The sequence below is a fragment of the Crocodylus porosus genome, unplaced genomic scaffold (genome assembly GCF_001723895.1).
Source record: "Crocodylus porosus isolate Cpor-Errol unplaced genomic scaffold, CroPor_comp1, whole genome shotgun sequence".
NCBI classification, from domain to species: domain Eukaryota; kingdom Metazoa; phylum Chordata; order Crocodylia; family Crocodylidae; genus Crocodylus; species Crocodylus porosus.
Window position 1 is genome coordinate 60,258,533 of NW_017728909.1, and position 21,893 is coordinate 60,280,425.

At 40.7% G+C, this 21,893-nt stretch overlaps 1 protein-coding gene across 1 annotated transcript in view; it reads left to right on the forward strand.

The window, feature by feature from the left end:
* ADGRV1 (adhesion G protein-coupled receptor V1) overlaps positions 1–21,893 on the forward strand; it is a 466,251-nt gene that overhangs the window by 308,188 nt on the left and 136,170 nt on the right. The window contains exon 84 of the mRNA XM_019532360.1: positions 18,150–18,266. Coding sequence (XP_019387905.1) covers positions 18,150–18,266 — 117 coding nt within the window. The remainder of the gene's footprint in view (positions 1–18,149; positions 18,267–21,893) is intronic.

Sequence of the window (21,893 nt, forward strand, 5' to 3'; positions counted from 1 at the left end):
TATGCAATAAATATAAGAACTATTTCAGGCTTCAGAGACAGCCATGCTTATGTTATAGGGTGACTACTTCCTACATCAGGGAAATAAGTCTTAGGACCAAATCCACTGCTGAGTTGCATTAATTTTGTCTTGTATGTTCGCAGAAATATTTCCTCTGAGCTGTGTCCCCCTTTTCTGCAGCTGGCATACAGCATACAACTGAAACATCCCTGTCAATTGCACCAGCCACAATGTGCCCCTGAAACCACTGAGCTGGCCTAAATTAAGAATACTTCTCAGGTTACAATAATTTGCACCAGGGACTAGATTGGCAAATCTTAGCAAAGGGCCAAAAGGAGCTTAACCCTGCACAGAGCTGTGGTTAGCTGCCTGGAGGACTGAATCTTTTATGATGCAAATATGTATTCTGTTAACTGTTTACTGTAGGACTTCCTTTTTGATGCATAACTAACTGTCCTGCAAAATCTCAAATGTATATGTTTCTAGCTCTGTTTGGTGAGAAAAACATGAACTGAGTGTACTCAGATACAGTGATGCTTCCTGGGCAGGGGTGGCACAGAACCTGATCCCAGTCCTTGGGGCTGAAGAGCCCATGTCAGCCAATACGGATCTGATTCTGATAGCAGCCAGGCAGCTTCGAGAGTGGCATCCGGCTGGTAAGTCTGTTGTGGAGGAAGGTGTTGCACCTCGTAACCGGTGTACCCTTGACCTGAGAGCCTGGGTCGGCACGAGCGGCTTGGCGCAGAAAGGATAGATGACCAGACAGGTGGGGAGTAGCGGAGAGTAGGAGTCAGGTGGCTTGAAGCGTATTGGTTGTATGAAAGGTTTATTGTACTTATACTACTGATGGTCACAGTGTAGCCAGGATAGCTGACTTGTTCAGTTACAGTGCATAAAACAGAACGGTCTAAAGGGGTCTGTTGGTTCATGGGGTTCCTGAGCCGAGCCGTTGCTTTCTAACCCGGAGGCTAGGTGCGGCTGCCCGACTCAGTAGTCCCAGAACTGGTCAACAGTTCATGCACAGGGAAAAATTATAATGCACTTTCGATCAGTAAACTTCCGAGAGCTCTTTGACGAGACCATCAGATGAACTGGTGAACAAGATACGCCAAATGAAGAATGGCTGGCGGGGAGAAGGTGTCTGCAGGTGGCCAGTCTGCTGACTGTGTCTCCTTAGTGTGCTCGGAGTTCTCCGCTTAATGGTGGGAATCTGCTTTTAGTTATAGTCAGCAGTGACCAATCACTTCATGCCAATTGTGAATATTTACCGACCGCCAATTACATTCTTACACAGTGACCTAGATACATATTCATCTGACCTAGATACCTATTCATTTGACCTAGATACATTATTCATCTGGCTGCCCTCAGCGGGTTCAAAAGGTCAACCTTATGATTGGCACCTGCAATACTTATGATTGCAGACAACAAGCTCCTTAAGTGTGGAGAACAAACTTTTAACAAACTCCAACTGCAGTGCTTCTTTTAGCAAAGAAATAAAGGCTACTAGTGCTAAGGGGTCTTTATGGCCTGCGTCCTTACTAAGTTATTATAGTCTTTTGCTTTGCTGGCATCGGCACTCTAACCGACAGGTAAAACTCAGACATGACAGAAGGGACAGGGGAGAAGGAAAAGGTGTGTGTGTGGGGGGGGGGAAGATCAAGGCCCCTGCTGTGAGGGAGGGAGTGGGGCTGGAGCAGGAGCAGGTGCTGCCCAGCTGGGGTGGGGCATGGGACGGAACTGCAGGTGGCTCATCTAGGGGGTATGGGAGGGGTGGCAGCTCCTGCTTCTGTGCGCACACTGGGAGAGCATGGGTGGGGTGTGCCCTCAGATCTGTACATGGGGCACGGTGGGCTGCCACTGTAGGTTGGGGTCAGGGTAGTGCCCAGCTCTTCCCAGCAGGGGGTTGGGCCAGGCTGTGCTGGGGGTGGGCAGCAGCAGAACTGGGAGAGGGATACAAGGGGAGGGGGAAGCAGCCACCCCAAAATTCTCCATAGCCTCCCCAACTGCTTTCCCAACATTGCCACCACCTGCCCCAAGTGCATCCTGGTTCCAGCCCCCACTGGGAAGAGCCTGAAACTGCCCCAGCCTACAGTGCCAGCCAGCCTTCGTTCTGTGCCCACATCTGGGCACATGGCCCCCATGCCCTCCTGGAGTGTGCACAGTGGCAGGTTCATGGCTCTGTTCCCTGCTCTGCCCAGGCTGTGCAGTGCCTGCCCCTGTCCCAGCCCCAGCCTCAGCCTCAGCCTCAGCCCCACTCCCTTCCTCATTCCTGGTGTCTTGACCTGCCCCGCTACGCCACTTCTCTCTCCACGCCCCTTTCCTCACAACAGACTTGCCAGCTGGACCCAGCTGCTCTCCACACTGCTGGTCTGCGCTCTTGGCTGCCTCCGTGCTGTGCTGCGGCTGCACATGAACAGGGCATTTATTGGCCACATTATTGGCGACGTCGGCCAAAAAAAGCCAATTTTCAGTACAGCCAATTTTCCTTATATCAGTGCTGATTCAATATGGGACCAATGAATCAGTGCACCTCTACTGTTTAATAGCCTTTAATGAAAGGGAGGAAGGGAGAATGCTGATTCCCAGGTAGCCCACCTACTATGGAGGACCTGGTGAATGGGGTCTCCACATTGTTGTCATGATTGCTAATGCATGGGTCCTTGCCTGTGCCCTGATAGCTAAAAAGCAAGGGCTAACTGCTCTTCTGTGTAAGCAAGATCCAGCACTGCAAGCAGCTTTAGACCGTTTGCATTATAAACCAACAGCACTTTTTACCAGCTAATGTTCTTTATGCATAATGCTTTAAATACTATTTTATTGTTTTATTTATGCAGCATAACAGTTCAAGAGTCATACTGACTGATTGACTGACTGATTGATTGATTTTCTTGTCCCCTTTCTGGATCAGAATGATAGACGTTTTTAGTTTTAAATTTAGAAAAAGCAAAAATCACATTTGTCAAGAACTTAAACACAAACTTGATAGCTCTGTACAGAATTTTGGCAGTAATTTGGCCAGCTGCCCCTATGCAATTTACTTCTTAACCATTCATTTCTCTTCTCATGCCACCAGAAAAGGAGGGATTTTTCCTTCCCAACCTACAAAATAATACCAAGCCTTCATTTCTTTCTGACATATAGACCCAGAACACCCCAGTTAATACAGTCCAGTATGCTTTGTTGGTTCATACTCTGCTTATGCTCTACTGTAACCCCTTTGGTCCTTTTCTGCAGTAATGCAGTCTAGTCATTTATGGACAAATACAGACTGGACAATAAATTATTCTATCACTGAACGCCCCCTCCCGCTCCAGTGTTGTGGTTCAGTGGTAGAATCTCTCTGTCATGTGGGAGACCTGGGTTTGATTCCCAGACGTGCATATAACTACAGCCAGCAAGGCACCAAGTGTCTGAACTCAGCCTGGTCTTTCGATTCTGTCTCAGTGGGCTAAAGCGGGGCTTCTGGGCAGCCTTCATTCCTCCATATTCCTGCCTAGGCACATATGTCAAAGGTCCTGGTGACCTCTAACTCATATACTGTGATCCAGAAGGATCAGTGGCTGCCTACTAGTATTCTGTCCAAAGTACAGGGCTTTGCACTTGTCTTTTAATTTCATCTGATGGTTTTTGGGCCATTGCCCCAATTTATCCATGTCATTCTGGATCCTAGCCCTCCCTTCTACAGCAGAGGTTGGCAACCTGCGGTTCACAGATTGCAGAGCCATTGGATCTGGCTGTGAATTTGGGGCTTTGACAGCATTTGGTAGCGGGGGGGCTTCGGCTGCGGGTGCTCCTCCTGTGCTGCCACAGGGAAGAGTGGCAGCAAACAGCTGTGTGCTAGTACCTGCTGGCTGGTACTGTGTGACTCAGGGTGGGACATTCTGATCTACAGCCAGAAAAGGTTGCTTACACCTGCTTTAAAGTCTGCCACTTATCCCAATGTTATCAGCTACAAATTTGCTAAGTGTGCACCCAATCCCATCACCTACATTATTAAAGTTGTTAAATGATACTAGACTATGGGGAACCCCACTTGATCACCTCCCAACTGGACACTGAACTACTGATGACTGCTCATGGAACCCAGTGACACCTTGCATTCATACTTCTGAGACCCATTATTTGCAAGAACCAGATCTAAGTTTGTGGACTTCTGTTTTGAGGACAACTTTAATGCTTGACTTTTGAGTTTAAAAGTCTCCAAGGTTTAGCCCATCTTTACTAAAATATTGGATTATTTTCTTTCATACTAGGCATACATATAGGTTGAGATTTTGCTAATAAACAGTCCTACATTGATTTTGGCAACATATATGAAAACATCCAATGGCTGAATTTGGCTCTTCAGTTTTACATTAATATTGTATTTGCATAATAGATATTTTCTCTGTGACCTACTATATATTTTACGCTCGTGTGTGCCCTGTGAGACCCATTTGTAGCTTATTATTAATTATTTGATATTGAATACATCAGAAAGAACAGCTTTCCAAAAGGCCAAAGTGCAATATCAAGCTATTCCAGTTTGTTCACTGCCTTTGTAAATGTGGCTGTACTTTTCCTTGACTAACCAAGTTTGCTCTTTGAACTTAAGTATCTCTTTTATAGTCAATTTCCACCCCCGCCCCCCATCTTATGCCTGCACCCTGCTCATTGAGGGCAGAATGGAGTGTTAACTGTTACCACATAATTGAAGAAGAAGGCTCTGTGCAAAATAATGTAGTTGACTTGCATTGGATACATTCTACATTTTTTAGAATACATTCCAATATACTCATTATATCCTGGTAGGTAACTTTATTGGTGAATTCAGTCCATTCATAGTTTAAATATTGAGTTTTTTATCATCTTGATAAGCCACAATCTTTTACAGATTTTTAAGCTGGTTTCCCACCAAGTAATAGGATAGGAATCTGCAGAGTTTGTCCAAAAATGACCGTTGCCATAAAACATTTGGTAAAAAGAAATCTCACAGATATTTATGTAACTATGACCAGGTACATTATACCTTTACCTGTATGAGTGATTGGAAACCAGTCTATACCCATAACAGAACAGAAGCTCGACATGCAAAACCACGTTATGCCTATAACAGAGCAGAAGTTTGACCTGCACAGACTGGTTTAAAAATGGTGGAACCTAGTCTAAGATTACCTACCACCACCAAAGGCCAAATGTGTGTTCTGTTTGCTGCCAGTCTAAACTATGCTGCTTATAAAACATTATGTAACTTTGATTGATTCCACCTTGAGCTTTTTGAATGTCTGTACCTAGCCTGTATCAGTCACATCTTCACAGTCACTTTTAGTGAATTGAGTTTGACGTGATTTTTGAGGTTTTATGATAAAATATCAAGAAACTGCTTCTGAATGGAGGAAACCTGAAGTAGCTTCTCTACATCCATCTGGAATAGGGTACAGTACTATTGTAAATCTGCCTCTTCAAATGACTCTTCTAATACTAATAATGACATAAGTCTTTTTCTTTCTGTCAGTCCTTCATAGCACCAGATGAAGTAGGTTATTGCCTATGAGAGTTATGCCTCTCTAAACCAGTTGGTGTCCAAAGTGCCAGTCTGCCCTACATAGTACCAGTCTTCAGACTAACACAGCTACCCACATGTGTAATATAACAAATATTATATTACACGACTAGTTACAGAAAAACTATCTGTACTAAGTAAATAAACAAAATACAGACAAAATATACTTCCAGTGAAATGAATGTTGATGCCCAATTGCATTTCACAGCGAGGAACCCCACTTCTCTAAGGTCCATGATTAAAAATGCTTGAAAGAAACATCTTTAAAACAAAGCATTAATTTCTCCAAAAGCATATAACCTGAAGGGCAGATTCTAAAACTTTGATCTACTGCTATGAAGGGAATTATTTCTATAGCAAAAATTCACTTCTTTAAAAAAAAAAAAAAAAGTGTAAGGAAATTTATCATAAGACTAGGAAGAAGAATACATAAACAAGTCATTACAAGTTTTTGGCCAAAAAGTTAATTCTAGTAAGTTTTGAATGGAAACTGGATTTTTATTAACAGCAAGATGTCTTTAATGACCTTGATGTAGAACATGTGGTGCTTCCTCCAGGTTATATGTATATCTCCATGCCAGGGACAGTTATACTCTCATTTTATTTTTCTGAATTGACACATTTTATATTTTTAAATAATTCAAAACAGGTACTTGAAACTCGGCCTCCTACCTACTATGGGAGGGTCCTGGTCACTGAACTATTGAACTATTAGCCACCAAACTATTGGCCATTCTGGTTTTTCACCCCAAATGCAAAACTTTAAAAGACCTTGGTCTCATCATGGGGCAGAACTGGAAAACTTTTGAAATGTCAAAAAGTTTGTTGGGGACAGGAACACAGTTATTAGAAACATAAGAGCGTTAAGTAGGAGCATGAGAACAGCAACAAAAGAAGCGTAGTCAAATAACCATTTTTATAAGTCAGTGGAAATTGTCAATAGGTATTCAAGTCATTAGCATTAAGCTGTTCTTATTTGACACTCCCTTTGAGCAGATTATATGTTTTTCTGCATAGTAGCAATTACAAATTAATGGTGAAATCGGTGGGAAGGTACAATGAAGTTATTTTTTGTCTGTGGCAAAAAATCCATAGTAAAATGATGCTGTATTATAAATCTAGATGCATTAATGAATTTTCAAGAACTTGAACAGAGTAGGATTCAACTTAGACACCTAGGTCAACTTGGATATTTAATAGAGCAAATGGAACCTGGTCCTACATTATACAATATACTTTACTATCAACTAATTATTCCATTTAAAAAACAAACCAACATGGATTTCTTCAAATATTTTAGATTCTTCAAGAAAAAAGTGATTTTTTTTCTTAATCTCACATACACAGTGACTTGAAGGACAGATTCCAACTAGATGAGAAAACATCTCTGTTTGAGATTGAGAAAGCAAATCTATGCTCTAAGCAAAACCCAAAGCTTCAGTGAACTACATACTGAATTCTGTAAGACTATTAACTTGATTCTAGTATCTCTTATTACAGTAAATTTAAGGTGCCCTCAAAATTGGGTCTGTTGCTTTAATTATTTTCTTAGATTTATGTTAGAATTACAAGTTATCCTGAACCTGTAACTATGTCAGACACGTTTCATGACTCAATGCAGAACTTAAATTCTTGTTTAAAATATTGGTACACAGATTCTTTCTAAGTTTTATATCTATACTAAGTGAGTTTGACATGCAATGGAGATAAATCACAAAATATTAGGACGTTACTTAATGCAATTTACTCTCCTAAATCAGATATCATATGTGTGGTTTTCTTGTTGCAATATGCCCTAAAAAAAACCCTTCCCATCAAGAGAAAGATCTTTTTGAGGCTCACAGTGGATTTACTCTACATTACTTCCTGGTTCAGGTTGATCAGTGTGGGACCAAGAGCCAGTATTCTCATTAAGTGATACAGTCCAAAGGTTTAGTATTATGCAGAAGTGTGAGAGAGGAAAGCCCGTTATTCTGTTTACTTTTTGTTTTAGATAAGGAACCTAAGTTCCGAGAAACCGGCTCTGTGAACTTGCTAGCATCGTAAGAGCTGGCACACATTAATGTACTGAATATTCTTCTGACAGTACTCTGGCATTTGATTTAGTTGTACAAATAATCCCAACATTTTCATAGTTTCTTGGTTTACAAATAAGAGTATAACCGAGGAATTAACTGTAGACCTTTATTATAGTCTTAAAAATAATTTTTCTTTTACCTGTTCTGTAACTTCTATTAAATATGTTCAGGAGTGCATATATCAGACAAAATCCAGCTGCTTCAATTAAATTATCCCCTTATCTACACCATTCTGGATACTTGTGTCATTCCCCCTTGTAAACCAGTAGATGGAGACAGATCATTAAGACTGTGTCTACAAAATTCAAAAGACATAGACTTAGTTTATACACTGAACTTATTGTCCCCCATGGTGGCATCATTATGCATGGTGCACTGCTGAAAGCCTTTGAATCCTGTGAATTCAGAAGCAGAATAGTTGTCTCTGTGTGGGTGGGCTAGTTAGCTTAAGGGATAGGCTAATTGGCCTTGTTACTTAGCAGTGCTAATCAGCTCACCAAGGGCACCATGTAGTGGTGGCTATGCTGTTTCAATATATAAGGCTTAATTTATCCCTTTGTCTTGCATCTGAAGATAGTAACAGAACAGTTGTCCTTGTAGACTAGATAGGAATACAAGAAAGTAGGAGAAACTAAAAAAAACTCAAACTAAACCTTATTTATGCATTACCACATGAAGCACCAAGAGCCTGCAAATCCTTTTTTCCTATATGTCTAGGGCTCATGTCTTTCCAGTAGGTAGTATGGCTACCACCAGTAAGATTTTAGAATTCAGTAGAGAGCTGTTAAGTTCTTATGCAGCTATGGCAAGATCATTGTTCCTGATCTGTGAAAGAAGTTCAGACTCAGAAGGCATTCCCATTGAGAAATACAATGGTGCACGTAGACAGCTTCAGCCTAAGCATATGTCCACAGGGAAATAGCAAGGTCCCCTTTCAGCATTTTCTGTATCCACTTTATCTTTTGTCTCAAGCCTCTCATTGAGGACCAGCCAAAAATGGAAGAGACAAAAGGAAAGAGATGCTACAGTCCCTGTCCATGAAAGCAGCCCAAGTGGGGCCTATATCTGGTCCCAGAGGGTTGAGAGGGAAGGAGGAGAGAAGTGAGAGGAAAGCAAGCACTATAGGCAAGATGTCCGCGTATCAAGAAAGTTCCAGGTAATCAGAAATTATTTTTTTTGAGAATCTTCTAAGTCATATTTGGACTCATACTTGCTTCTAGAAATCCCATACATCAGGGATCCCTAAGGTGGTCTTCTATAAAATATTTTAAGAGTTTGTACTCAGTGATACTAGTTTCCCATCTTTTCCCAATCCGCAATCATTTGCATAGGACAAAGGTGTGGTACAGTGGAGGGAGCACTGGACTGGGACTCTGGGTGTTTGGCGCACATACACAGGAAGCAATTACCTCATTACATGAAAGCTAAATCAGTGTGGTGATATTTTTCATTGAGGGCTAACTTACCACAGTTTCTCTTTGATCTACTAAGAGTTAAAGCTGGCATATGGGCAGTTGCTGTGGAACAACTAATGCACATAAACCAGATATTACTCCTTTTTACCACACAGTTTTTACTCCTTTTTACCTCATCTGACTTTACCCTTGATTTCTATTCCTAGCTCTGTGACTGGCCTGCTAGAAAACTTGTGGGGAAACAGCTTCATCTCTCTGTCTCAGTTTACTTGTCTATAAAATGGTGATAATGATAACAGATGGACTTCTCTGTATAGGGCAATGAGATTGGATGGAAAGTGATTCATATGTGAATGAGGAATAATGATTACAGAGATCAGCAGAGTTATCTCTGTTATCTCTGGCTAGCCTATGGTGTATTGTCTCTAGTGAAAAAGTTGCCAACAGAAAACACTTTTTTTTTTTTTTTTTTTTTTTTTAATTTGGCCCGCTTTTATCATGTTGATTCCATCAGGCACCTAAATTACCCAAGATGTTATCTTTTCTATTGTTATATGTTCTATTGTATGTAATGCCAATTAGTTTGGAATCTGTTGAAAGACCGCTGTTCGATTTGTTTTCCTTATACAGGAGACTCCACTTAAGAGTCCAGTAGAGTTGAGTTGCCTAACACAAAGCCAGTCCCAGTTTATTGCCTATTGCTTCGATTGTACCATACCCTGGTTATCTGCAAACTGGTGCACAAACTGTTTAGGTGCATAGCATCTTCCAACCCTGCTGCTTACATATGTAAGTTAATTGTGCTCTGGGTAGTGCATACAAAATGTGATTGTCTACTTTTATTACTAATTGTCCTCTCTTTAACTGAGCCAAAAACACTGAAGGGAAAGCGTGAGAGCTTTTTTTCTCTATAGAGGTTATGCACTTAAACAGATGCACTGTATCGAAAATCCAGGGGTAATAGCCCTCTTAAATGACATCTTGTAATCTGCTCTGAATAAAGCACAGATAATGCAGAGCTGGGACCAGATGAGAAATTGGAACGCAGATTGGTCCCTGTGACAGACTTGCTTCAGGAGGGAAACAATCTACTCAACCTTTTCCGGACACAGTTGACTTCTACTTTCAGCACAGATGCAGTAACTGACATGGTTTTGAGTATGGAGCCAAAGCTCCTCCCATTAGATGTGCTGCTTGTCCAATTAAATGTCCACCTGCTCAGGAAGGGTAACTGAGGTTGATTGGTAGTGCCCATTGGCTGATTAACCAGTGAGCCCAAAATTAGGAAGTGCATAGGGCCAAGACTAGAACCCAGCAGGAAACACAGAAGCATCCTGCTCAGATGAGAGGGTTAGCTGGCAAGTATATGGTTGTTGATGCAGGGCTGGATGCCCAGTCAGTGATCTGAATGACCTCAAACGCTGCTGCTGTTTTTTAAGAATTTCTTCTATAAAAGGAGCTACTGGCTATATTAAAACAGTGAGAAAAACAATCATAGAATTAACTTGCAAAATTATTTGGTTTTGGTTAATTTTTTAGGGCTTATTTTTTAAATGTATTGTGCCATCTTACTATGTCATGAAAATTGAAATACTGCACATACCTACTGCACATGTGCAAAGTAATTAGAGTCTAGTAAAATATACACTGAGATTCTAAGATTAATGTTATAACCAAGGCCAAAGGAGTTGTTGCTCTGAAGTTTGTCAGGTGTCTGTTAATTATGCACCAATTTGGAAGTTGTTATTACGGTGAAATAATTTAGTGATCACAATAAAATAATTTGGTATTCATGCAAATGTGCTAAGAATCCCAAGTGTTTGCATTATTAATACATAATGGGGATGAGAAAAATAGTGAACTTTTATTCAGAGATAAATTGTATATTATAAGCAACTTAACTTTTTGCTCTTAATGGTATCATATTTGTCTGTTTCAAGACATGCTGTGTATTGTACTTGAATCAGAAAGATTGACTTGAAATTTCTGTTGAGATTCATAAGTCTGCACATTTTTCAGTATATTCTTTGTTGGTATTTTTGGTCTGGCATTTAATATCAGAACACAGAAAGAACAGTTGGTTAACATCAGTGCTGCCCTGACCTACAGAACAAGAGCAAAAGAGTATGATTCATATAGACTACTATTAAGCAATATGCCAAACTCTAAAATAATGAAAGAAAAACTTTCTTTTGTAAGACAAAAATCCCTATGGACCAATTTCTGTGAAGCATTACATATATGTATTTATTAACTTAGAAAGACTTGGACTTAGAATCAACGGAATTACTTGTCTGAACAAGCTTACCCATATTTAGACCCTTTTAGGATTGGGCTTTTAGTATTAATCTGGAATTAAGCATTCCAGGAAACTGTATACCACATCATTAGGCTATTGATGTATCCTTCATCAGTAGTGTCATAAATAATGTATTGCAGCATGCTGATAGGTTCAGTGTGTATGGCATATCCACAAACAGTTCCTAAAGGGGTGGGCTTCTCCCAGTGGTAAAATGTCCCTATCTTAGGAAGTAACTTTGGAAGGCAGTTGAGGATGTTGACATGCTTCCTACCTAAAGGAGAAAGGGAAACTGTTTATACCAACAGCATTAAGGGACTTGTTTTTTGTACCCTCTTCTTGTAATAAAGCATGTTGTTCTACTTTCTTAACTGCTTCTGGTAACCTACCAATGAAAAAACTACAGGTTGATTCAGAACTTCAGTTTAGATTTTGACTGTGGTAGGCCACTTTAAGAGATCAGACAGCCCTTGAATCTGCTGGCAGGTGTGGGCCAGGGCTAACTGGGAGTCTGCTGCTCCAGGGAGCTGGAAGGTGAGACTTAAGCCTGATGGAGAGAGTCTTTTGACTCAGGAGGAGGGCTGGGCTTAGAGCAGGTATAACCTTCAGGACATGAGAAGCCTGGCAGGAAGATCTGGAACCTGCTGAGAGACTACCACCTCAGCAGTGTGGCTGCAACTCCAACAGGTCAGCTTGGAGGGTAACACCTAAAGCAGTCTAGATGTTTGAGGAAGGAACTAAGGAGAGGATGCGGTTCCTAGGGACCTAGGGTGGGGTCCAGAGCCAAGACTCAGGGGCTGATAGTGTAGGACCAGTGAAGGTTCAGGAACCTCAGAGGAGGGGCTAAGTGGAAGAAAACATCAATGAAGATGCCACCTGCAAGGCATGGGGCATGGCATAGGGGAAGAACAGAGCCATGCAATTAGCCCATAAAACAGTGACCATGGACACCTGGTGGTCATTTAAAAGCCCTGGGTACCCTCCCTCATAAAAGTAATAAACAAGTGGCAGGCAATTGAGGGGGTGATTGCCCAGAAAGTGAGGACTGCAGAGACTGGAGGGGCTTCACAGACACCCATGGAGCGGTACCCTCCTACAGTCACAAACTCCAGAAGAAGAATGCATCTCTCGCTAGGTTTACTTCTTCACTAATATCCTCAAGGTCCCTCAGTGGTGTTGACCATCTCTGATTGAGACTTGTGAGACACAGCTATCTCCAGAGCCCGTTAAAATGATCTTCAGATAATCCATGGGGCTTACTATAGGGCAAGGCAAGGTGTTCTCTTTTCCCTTCTCTCCTGCAGAAAAGCGCGCTGCCTTTTCAGCACTCCTTGAAAACTAAGGATAAAATTGCAACTCTCAGATTGGTTGTTTTCCATATGTTCTCACTTCCTTCTACTTCCAGAATTCTAGGTCAACCCTTTATTTTACTTTCAAGTGCCTTATTAAATAGTGAATTTATTTGAGCATTTACCATGATGGTACTGAAAGCTTCAGGCATCAAATATTTACGAAGGAGTTGTAACATAGCTAATAGCATATCAGATACACTTAGATCCCTGTAACACAAAGGTCTTTTCAGTTTTCATTGTAATGGGAAAAGGAAACTTTTTATTAGAATGGTCTTGAGATTGGCTGGTTCAAGTTGGCAAGACCATGACAAATCTAGTTCTCTCTTGCGTTTAACACAAAGTTGAATCTGCCAATGCCTATTATCCTCAATAGTTATTACACCCTTTCTCTGACAGGATGTAGCTAATTTAGCATTAATCAGATTCATCACATTCAGTGTCCACAATAAGGAAGATAGTTATTTAAATGTAAAATTTGGTAATTTTCTTACACTAAACCACAACAAATTCAATAGTTCCAATTTTTCTCTACAATTTATGGGGCATCTCCATACAGAGGTGATGTAAATGTGTCATCATGATAAATATTAATACATTACATATTAAACAAATTCACTATCTGATTTAACCATTGAAACAATATAAGTCCAGAAGCAACAGAAATGCTATTGTAGTGGGCATCAAGCATGAGTGTTTGACCTCCATCAGTTTTGACATTTTCAGTACAAAGGGCCAGATTTTCTTTGCCCAGCATTTAGGTAATGTTCACAAAAATATATTTGCAGTTATAATGAACATCACAGAAAAGAAAAGTTTAGAGCCTTGTGGTATTCATGGCTGCTTGCAGACATGGAAAAAAACCAAACAAAAAACATGTTTTACTTCGAATTCGGCATGCTTCAGCACTGAGCCCAGTGCATGCCTAGAAGAGGTACGATGATCGGATCAGGGATTAAAGATATATACTTGCATGTCAGATATCCAAAAAGAGTTGTTGGTCCTTAAAAAAAAAAAAAAAAAGTATGGTTTACCATAATTATATTTTTCAGCCTAAATACAAAAATGGCATCCCTGAAGCTAAATATAATAAATATGGCAAACACATGGGGAACCCCCCCACACTCTCCAAACCTACTTTACCAGAAGCAGCAGCGTGTTAGTTTGACACCGTTCTGCAGCATCTGTATAGATAGGGTGCTTTAGTGCTGCTTTTTGGCACCAAAAAGCCCTGCTGAAGTGCCCAATTTATACAGATGCTGCAGAGCAGGGTCAAATTAACACTCTGGTGCTTCTGGTAAAGCATGTTTCTTTTTTTTGGTGGGGGAGGCAGTTCCATGTCTGCTAGCAGCAGCATGTGTGTGCCATATTTATTATATTTAGCTTTAGTGATTGTCATTCTCTGTATTTAGGTTGAAAAATGTAACTATGGTAAATCATGCCTTTTATTTTGAAGCACCCACAACTTTTTGATGGAAATATATATCTTTAATTGCTGATTTGATCATACAAGTGATAGTTGTATACACATTATCTGTCCACATTTACCATACAGGTTTGGTAAATGAAGTTTTATGGTCTGATTTTTAAAATATGTTTCCAAATAGAGACAACTTTTGGAAGTCATCTTTTCTATGCCCTGCAGCTGTTTCTCACTGTTTTATGCTGCATCTCAACCTTATTGTTCATTGTTTTCTTTCCTTTAAATATATCACATGGTAGTATTTCAGCTCTTATATTTATCATGAAGCTTTGAATCTCCTACTTTTTTATACTCCTCTCCTGTTGCTTTTGTATTCTTTCTAAATATTTATTCTTGTTGTTTTTAACTTCTAGCCCTTCTTCTTCCTGCTTGGCTGCTATGCTTCAGCTTACTGTGAAATTGCTTCTGTTTTCATGTCTACCTCTTTACCCAGCTTTTCAAATAGAACTCCTATAGAGAAAATAATGGATTGATTTGTCCATGTTAACCTGATTTGGAAAAGCAACATTTCCAGGTCTTTTTGTTCTCATAATTCAGCTCTTAAGGGACTTAATTGAATTATTTTAGTATTCTGAATTTGGACTTCTTGAATTAGTTCCTGATATCATCTCTATATACATGTAATACTACATTTTAAGGCACTGGGATCATTCAGATGGTGATGTTACGTGAGAAATAATTGTGTTTTCTTCAACAAAAGGTTCTTCAGCCATATAACTAAAAAGAGAAGGAAAGAAGAGGGGCCACTGTGCAGTGAGGCTGGAAATTGAAAATAGTTTGTTTGGCCCTGAAACCAAGTTAAGACATTACCTCAGGGTTCAGTAAGAATGATAATGGTGAACATGAAGGAAAGACATGATTACTAGTAGGAATGATGGTGTGGAAGTGGAAATTATGAAAACTGAGATAAACCAAAAGTCAAATGCCATACCGTGCTCAAATCGAGGACCAGATAATCTCTATCCCAAGATTCTGAAACAATTGGCATAAGAAGTTGTTGGCCCCTTAGATTCCATAGTTTTTTATGCTGATCTTTTAATAATCTACAAAGTGTGGGAAGGTATTGTATAACTAGAAAATTATAAAAGTAGTACTTGTAAGATGAAGAAAGGAAAGTAAACCAAGCCACTATATGTTCGTTGGTCAGACTTCAATGGTATGCAGTGGTTTAGAATTAATTTTGAAAGAAAGGATAATAAAAGACATAAGGATGAATGGGATAAAATATAACCTGATCATACCAGATGCTGCAGTGTTGTTTAAAATTACTCTGAGAAGCAAGGTAAATTAGCCAGGACTGAGTGTGGTGCTAATTATGATACCTGATCTAGTTTATGTCTACATAGCATTGCGTAGTGGACTACATGTCAGTGTTGGAGGAGGCAATCAATGACTGTGTTAACCCCCCACTGCTTTCCTCCTGGCCCCTTGCCCCATCACTGCATCTGGATCCAGCTTGTGAGGAACCCCATGGTCTGGATCTGTCCCAATGAGCGGGGTGAGTTTGACACCTCTGACACATCTTAAAAGTGCTTGACTTCTTATTTAACTACACAAATCAGAGTATGATACGAGATATGTTTGCTATCTATATGAGGGAGTTAAACAGCAGGGAAGGAAAATAACTATTTAAGCTAATAGACAATGTTAGCACCAAAATAAATGAGTAAATTTTTTCAGTAGGGTGGTTTGGAATAAAAGCCTAATATTGATCCTAAATGAAAAGTATTGTATGTTTATGAGAAGCATTATATTATGTGTTTGCCTGTAATAGCAGAGGACTGGACTTGATGACCCAGCAGATGCCTTCCATTCCTACGTTCTTACAGGACATTTACTTTTGCAGATCTTTTTGCTTGGAACTCAAGGATTTCACTGGTCAACCCAAGTAGAAATACTTGATGACAAATGCTCTGACAGAAGACGGTTGCCTTGACTTACAATATACATACAGTACTTTCTTCTTTCTTTTCTCGCTGTTAGTTACTCATTGCATTTAAACGGCCCAGCTTGAATTGTGTGCTGTGCTTTAGGGAACTGCTGCTGTGTATGTAAATTATCTCGGTGGTCTGTTTTTAAATCTTGCCCTGAGTAAAGTGTACACATCTTCTTTTTGAAAAGATTATGTTTTTATTATTAAAAACAATTAAAAAACAAGAACCATGTCTAATACTGCAAAAATTGTGGTTAACTCAGTCCTTGCACCTCACTTTTTTACAGGACATTCACTCTAGTAGAAACACTGTAATCATTAGGGGAGAGGTTCTGAAAGCATATATCATGGGCTGATGCACATACTGCTGAATGATTTCTTACTTTACTTGCACAGAGTCAGACCCTCAACCAAGATTCTGATTTGAAATCCTGGCCCCTTGGAAAGCATAGGAGTTTCCCATTGACTTGAATGGGGTCAGAATTTCATTCCTGGTGTTTAGCCTGATAGAAATGATTGTAGGGTATCAGGCTGCCTAAGTAGTCAGCAATTGAAATGTTAAGAAAAAATTAGAAACTTTACTGCAGTTTCCCAGTTCCAAAAAAATATTTTTGTGTAAAGTAATTCTGAATTTACTTGATTTAGTTTATGCATTCATATTTATTTTTAAAGTATTTTATATACAGCGTATATTTTAATTTTAGACCAGTATGTTAGTCATTAATAATATGGCAGAGAGATACTGTCTGTGTTTCTTGCAATGCAAAGTTGTCTGAAGAGTCTGACTGTTCATTTGCAATTGGACTCTGATGAAGGTTTTACTTTACTGCATTTAATCAAGTCAGGTTTCTTAATGCTGATAATGAATAGCTGATAATGAATTATGCTACCACTTAGTTGTTTATCAACTAAATGATTGTCAAGGAGGCGTCCTGGAAGAGATCTTCTTTTCAACATCAAAGATTTACAAATGTGTTAACTATCAAATAAAATAAAAATATGCTAGTAATGTCAGAAACATCTTTTGAGTGCGATTGTGATCTCATTCTGAGAACAGTATTCTCACTGCATTAGTGCAAAAATATCCCATGCAAAGTGGTAAAGTTGTCAGTCAGCCTGTTCTTTTTGTCATTTGTTAACCTTAAAAAAGTAGTTATTTCTGACTTTGCTTATGATCTTAACAGGCAGCATGGAGAAGCATATCCTGCTACTATCAATAATCAGAAAGGCAGCAAACAGACATCACCCTTGTGCCTGTTTAAATTTTTTATGGTGGCACAAAACCCAAGTGAATAGACATCTTAGCCCTTTGTCATACCACAAATGCCCAAATTTGGGATTGCTATGATTCCTAGTCATAGTTTTTGTCGCATTTTCATGGCTGACATCCATTTGCTTATCTTGTGCTGTTTACAATTGCCTTGATCTTTATCAATTTTGTCATTTAAAATATAGGAAAGCTCTGGGTCTGCTTCTAAACTCACATTCAGTTACATTAGGAATGATTATATTGATATCAGTGCATTTATACCAATGTCATAACTGATAGAAATCAGAAGGGAACCAGGACTCGTATCTATTCATCACTGTTACTAGTTATGAAAGAGTAAACAAGAACAGGTTGAAAGTATGATGTCACTGGGACAATGTAAGCGAATACTGCAGAGTGTACAATCAGGGCCTCAATAAAATAATACTTTTGTAGTCAAAGAAATACCATTAAATAGATTAGACAATAATAGTTCATCTCAACAATAAATCCTTTTAAAAACATGTAGGTGAAATTGTCACTCCACTGAGGTCAGTGGAAAGTCACTGATTACAGGGGAGACAATTTCACCCTAGGTTAAACATTAAATGCATTTTTACCAAAGTATTTCATGCCGTTATTAAATACTCTCTCAGTGGTACTTTAATTTGCTCTGCATCATTCCAGCTTTCCTTCCAAATGAGAAACAATTTGCTGATTTTCTTTAATAATATTTTAATTATAATTGGTACCAGTTTGTATAATGTATGTGGTTTGTTTGTTTGCTTTTTCTTACAGATTTCATTTCTTGCCTCGGCTTACATTAGTCGAGATCTCTCACAGGAAAGCTGCTCTGTACTGGGAGCTCTTATGCATTACCTTTATCTTTGTCAGTTCAGCTGGATGCTCATTCAGGTTAGTATCTTCCTCCCTAACTGATTCATAACTGTCTGCTTAATACCAATGGACTCATTTATTTATTTAATTTCTTGATATCTGCCTCTGCAATCCAATGAAACGAAAAAACAAGGGTAGATGAACCCAACTAACCCTAGAAAGTAACACATCTAGATGAAAAGTTTCAGACCAGGGTGTACTGACGTATTCTAGAAAGTTCCATTATGATCCACTGCTACTGTGCACTTTGAAAAGTTATTCTGTAGAAGATATACTTTCAAAACATTGAAGAAGCAGCTTTTTCTAGGGCTAATGGCATCTTAAGATGCTTTTCGTACACACTTCCATTTTGCAAATCTCTTAATGATGGAGTAATAGTATAAGCTATACTGGTTGATACTGGAATGAATGCCATATTGTACTCTAGACCCAAATGAAAATAAATGTTCATAATGTCGCAAAAAGCAAGTGTGAGGCCAAGAGCCTGCTTCACATCAGCTTGGAGTCAATACATTCACAGACACTCTTAGAATTCTGATATGAATTGTGACGTGACATAAGCAGGTAAAACTCCTGTTGGAGTTGGCAGGTTAAATCATGCAGGTGTGCTACGTGTTTAGAGGTAAGTTAATCCAAGCAGTGACCAAGCTGTGGAAGAAATTAGAGTAGGCTTTGTCATGTCTCCTTCTGCAGGTGCACACTGAGTATCAATCTGATACATACGCTTCTGCACATACATGCTTTTGATGAGGTTTGGACACATCATGTTTACAGCATGCAGTGTCAGATATGCAGTCCCTTGACTCACATTGCTGCTTCCCCACCTCCTGCCATACTGTACAATGTCAGATGTGAGGGCCAAATTTAAAAGTGATAAAGCATGCTGTAGCCAAACCTGGGCTTTCACCTCAGTGACACCCAAAGAGGTTTCTCCACTACCTGAGGTTCTGACGAGCATCTAGCATAAAATAGAAGAAACACCAAATGGAAAATGGAATGGAAACCAACAGAAACCCTGACCTGATTGCTTTCCTCTGAGTTTCAGGCCAGCTCTTAGGGAGGATGCAGAGTTTAAAGTAAAGCTCTGGGTCCCCCCTGCACCTTCCCTAGCATTTGCAAGCAGCCAGATAAACAGTCTCATTTATACTCTTTTTGATTGCTGCTACTCAGTTTCACAGTAAAAAAAACCCCTAAATCTTATTAACATGTCACTCCCTGCTATGACCTCTGCAGGCTTTTCACAATCTAGATACTTTGGGCTGTTTCATAGTAGGTAGGGTCAGGAGGGCCCTGAATTGATCATCTAGCCTGACCCCCTGCCACAGGCAGAAATGAATGCTGGGTTCACAAGACTCCAGACAGGTGATCATCCAACCTCCTCTTGAATTTGCCCAAGGTAGGGGCGAGGACCACTTCCCTGGGAAGTTGGTTCCAGATTTTGGCCACCCTAACTATAAAATATTGCCTTCTGAATCTCTAACCTAAACCTATTCTCTGTCAGCTTATTACCATTGTTCCTTGTCGCCCCAGGTGGTGCTGGGGAGAAAAGGTCTCTACCTATTTGCTGTTGATCTCCCCTGATGAGTTTGCTGAGGCTGAACAGGTTAAGGTCCCCCAGTCTCTCCTCATAGGGCCTGTCCTGCTGCCCTCTCACCAAGGGGGTGGCCCTCCTCTGAACCCTCTACAGGCTGGCCACATCCCTCTTGAAGTGTAACGCCCAGTACTGGAAGCAGTACTCCAACTGCGTCCTGACCAAAGTTGCAAAGAGGGGGAGAATCACCACTGTGGACTGGCTTGAGATGCATCTCTGGATGCATGACAAGGTACAGCTGGCCTTGCTGGCTGCGGTCTGGCATTGGCGGCTCATGTTCATCTTGGAGTCAATAGTGACTCCAAGATCCCATTCCACCTCTGTGCTTTCAAGAGGGGAACTCCCCAGCCTGTATGTATGCTGTGGATTCCTTCTCCCAAGGTGCAGCACCATGCATTTGTCTACGTTGAATCCTATCCTGTTGTCATCTGCCCACTGTTGTAGTCTGTCTAAATCTATTTGCAGCCTATCTCTCCCTTCAAGTATGTCCACCTTGCCCCATATCCTAGTGTCATCAGCAAACCTGGACATCATGCTTCCCACCCCCTCGTCCAAATAGCTGATGAAGATGTTAAACAGTGCAGGCCCGAGGACCAAGCCCTGGGGTACCCCGCTGCTCACATCTTGCCAGGTTGAGTACAGCCTGTCCACCACTACTCTCTGGGTGCGTCCCATCAGCCAATTTTTTACCCATCCAACTGTGTAGGCATCAATGCCACAGTCACTTAATTTCTTGATGAGGATGGGGTGAGAGACAGTGTCAAAGACTTTCTTAAAGTCTAGAAAGACTACGTCCATGGTGACACCATCATCCAAGGATTTAGTCACCTGGTCATAAAAGGCAACCAGGTTGGTCAGGGAGGACCTGCCTTTGATGAACCCATGCTGATTGCCCCTGAGCATGATCTCCCCTGCAGGCCCCCCACAGATGTGCTCCTTGATGATTCTCTCCAAGATCTTCCTGAGCACCGAGGTGAGGCTTACAGGCCTATAGTTACCTAGGTCCTCCCGTTCTTGAAAATTGGGACCACATTAGCCGGTTTCCAATCCCCCAGCACCTAGCCAGATGACCACAAATGCTCATACAGCTGGGCCAAGGGCTCTGCAATGACCTCTGCCAGCTCCCTCAACACCCTTGGGTGGAGAGCATCTGGGCCTACAGATTTAAAAATGTCTAGCCCTTCCAGAAGATCACTAACTACATCTGCGCTGACTGAAGGCCTGACAGAGCTATTCCTGCAATTGTCCCTACTTCTGGTAGGTGGGATATCCTGGTCCCTGTTCAAGAAAACAGAGGCAAAGAAACTGTTAAAATATCAGATTTCTTGTGTGGCGTAGCCACAAGATTACCGTTTGCATCTTGCAGGGGCCCTACATTGCCTGGTGCCCTCTTCTTGCTCCCAATGTACTTGAAAGAGGACTTTTTGTTGTCCTTAATCCTGGACGCTAGCCTGAGTTCCATCTCTGCCTTGGCCTTCCTAATAGCCCTCCTACACTCACAGGCTGAGGAGTAGCTTGGTGATAGCTCCTCCCTTCCACTGGTTGTACACCCCCCTTTTAGTCCTCAGGCATTGCTGAATGCCCTTGCGGAGCCAAAGGGGTTTCTGAGCACTCTTACTGTGTTCTGGTCATATGGCATAACAACGGATTTCAATGAGAAATTGCATTCTTTTGCCAACAGATGACTTCAGATGTCAGCCATCTCAGCTTGCTGAATTAAAGTGGTTAAATTTATTTTAGATTATTCTGGTTTCTCTTATCCTGACAGCTCCATCTCTGATAGTGCTCCATCTCCTTGAATCAACTTCTGTGTTTTGCATTGAATAAGGTGAAAATAGATTCCCCCTGTAGCTATTTCAAGGTGCTGTCATTTGCAGGCCAAGACATCGTTTCTCTCTACATTGTAAGACTGGAAACATTTGGCCATTGTGTCCATAAGTACTTGAAGTCTCACATGATTATCATTTTTTAGATTCTGGCTGGATCCTTGGTATTCCTAGGTGACCTGCAGCCATAGGCAGTGGAAGGGGTGGGCTAATGGGACTTAACTCCCC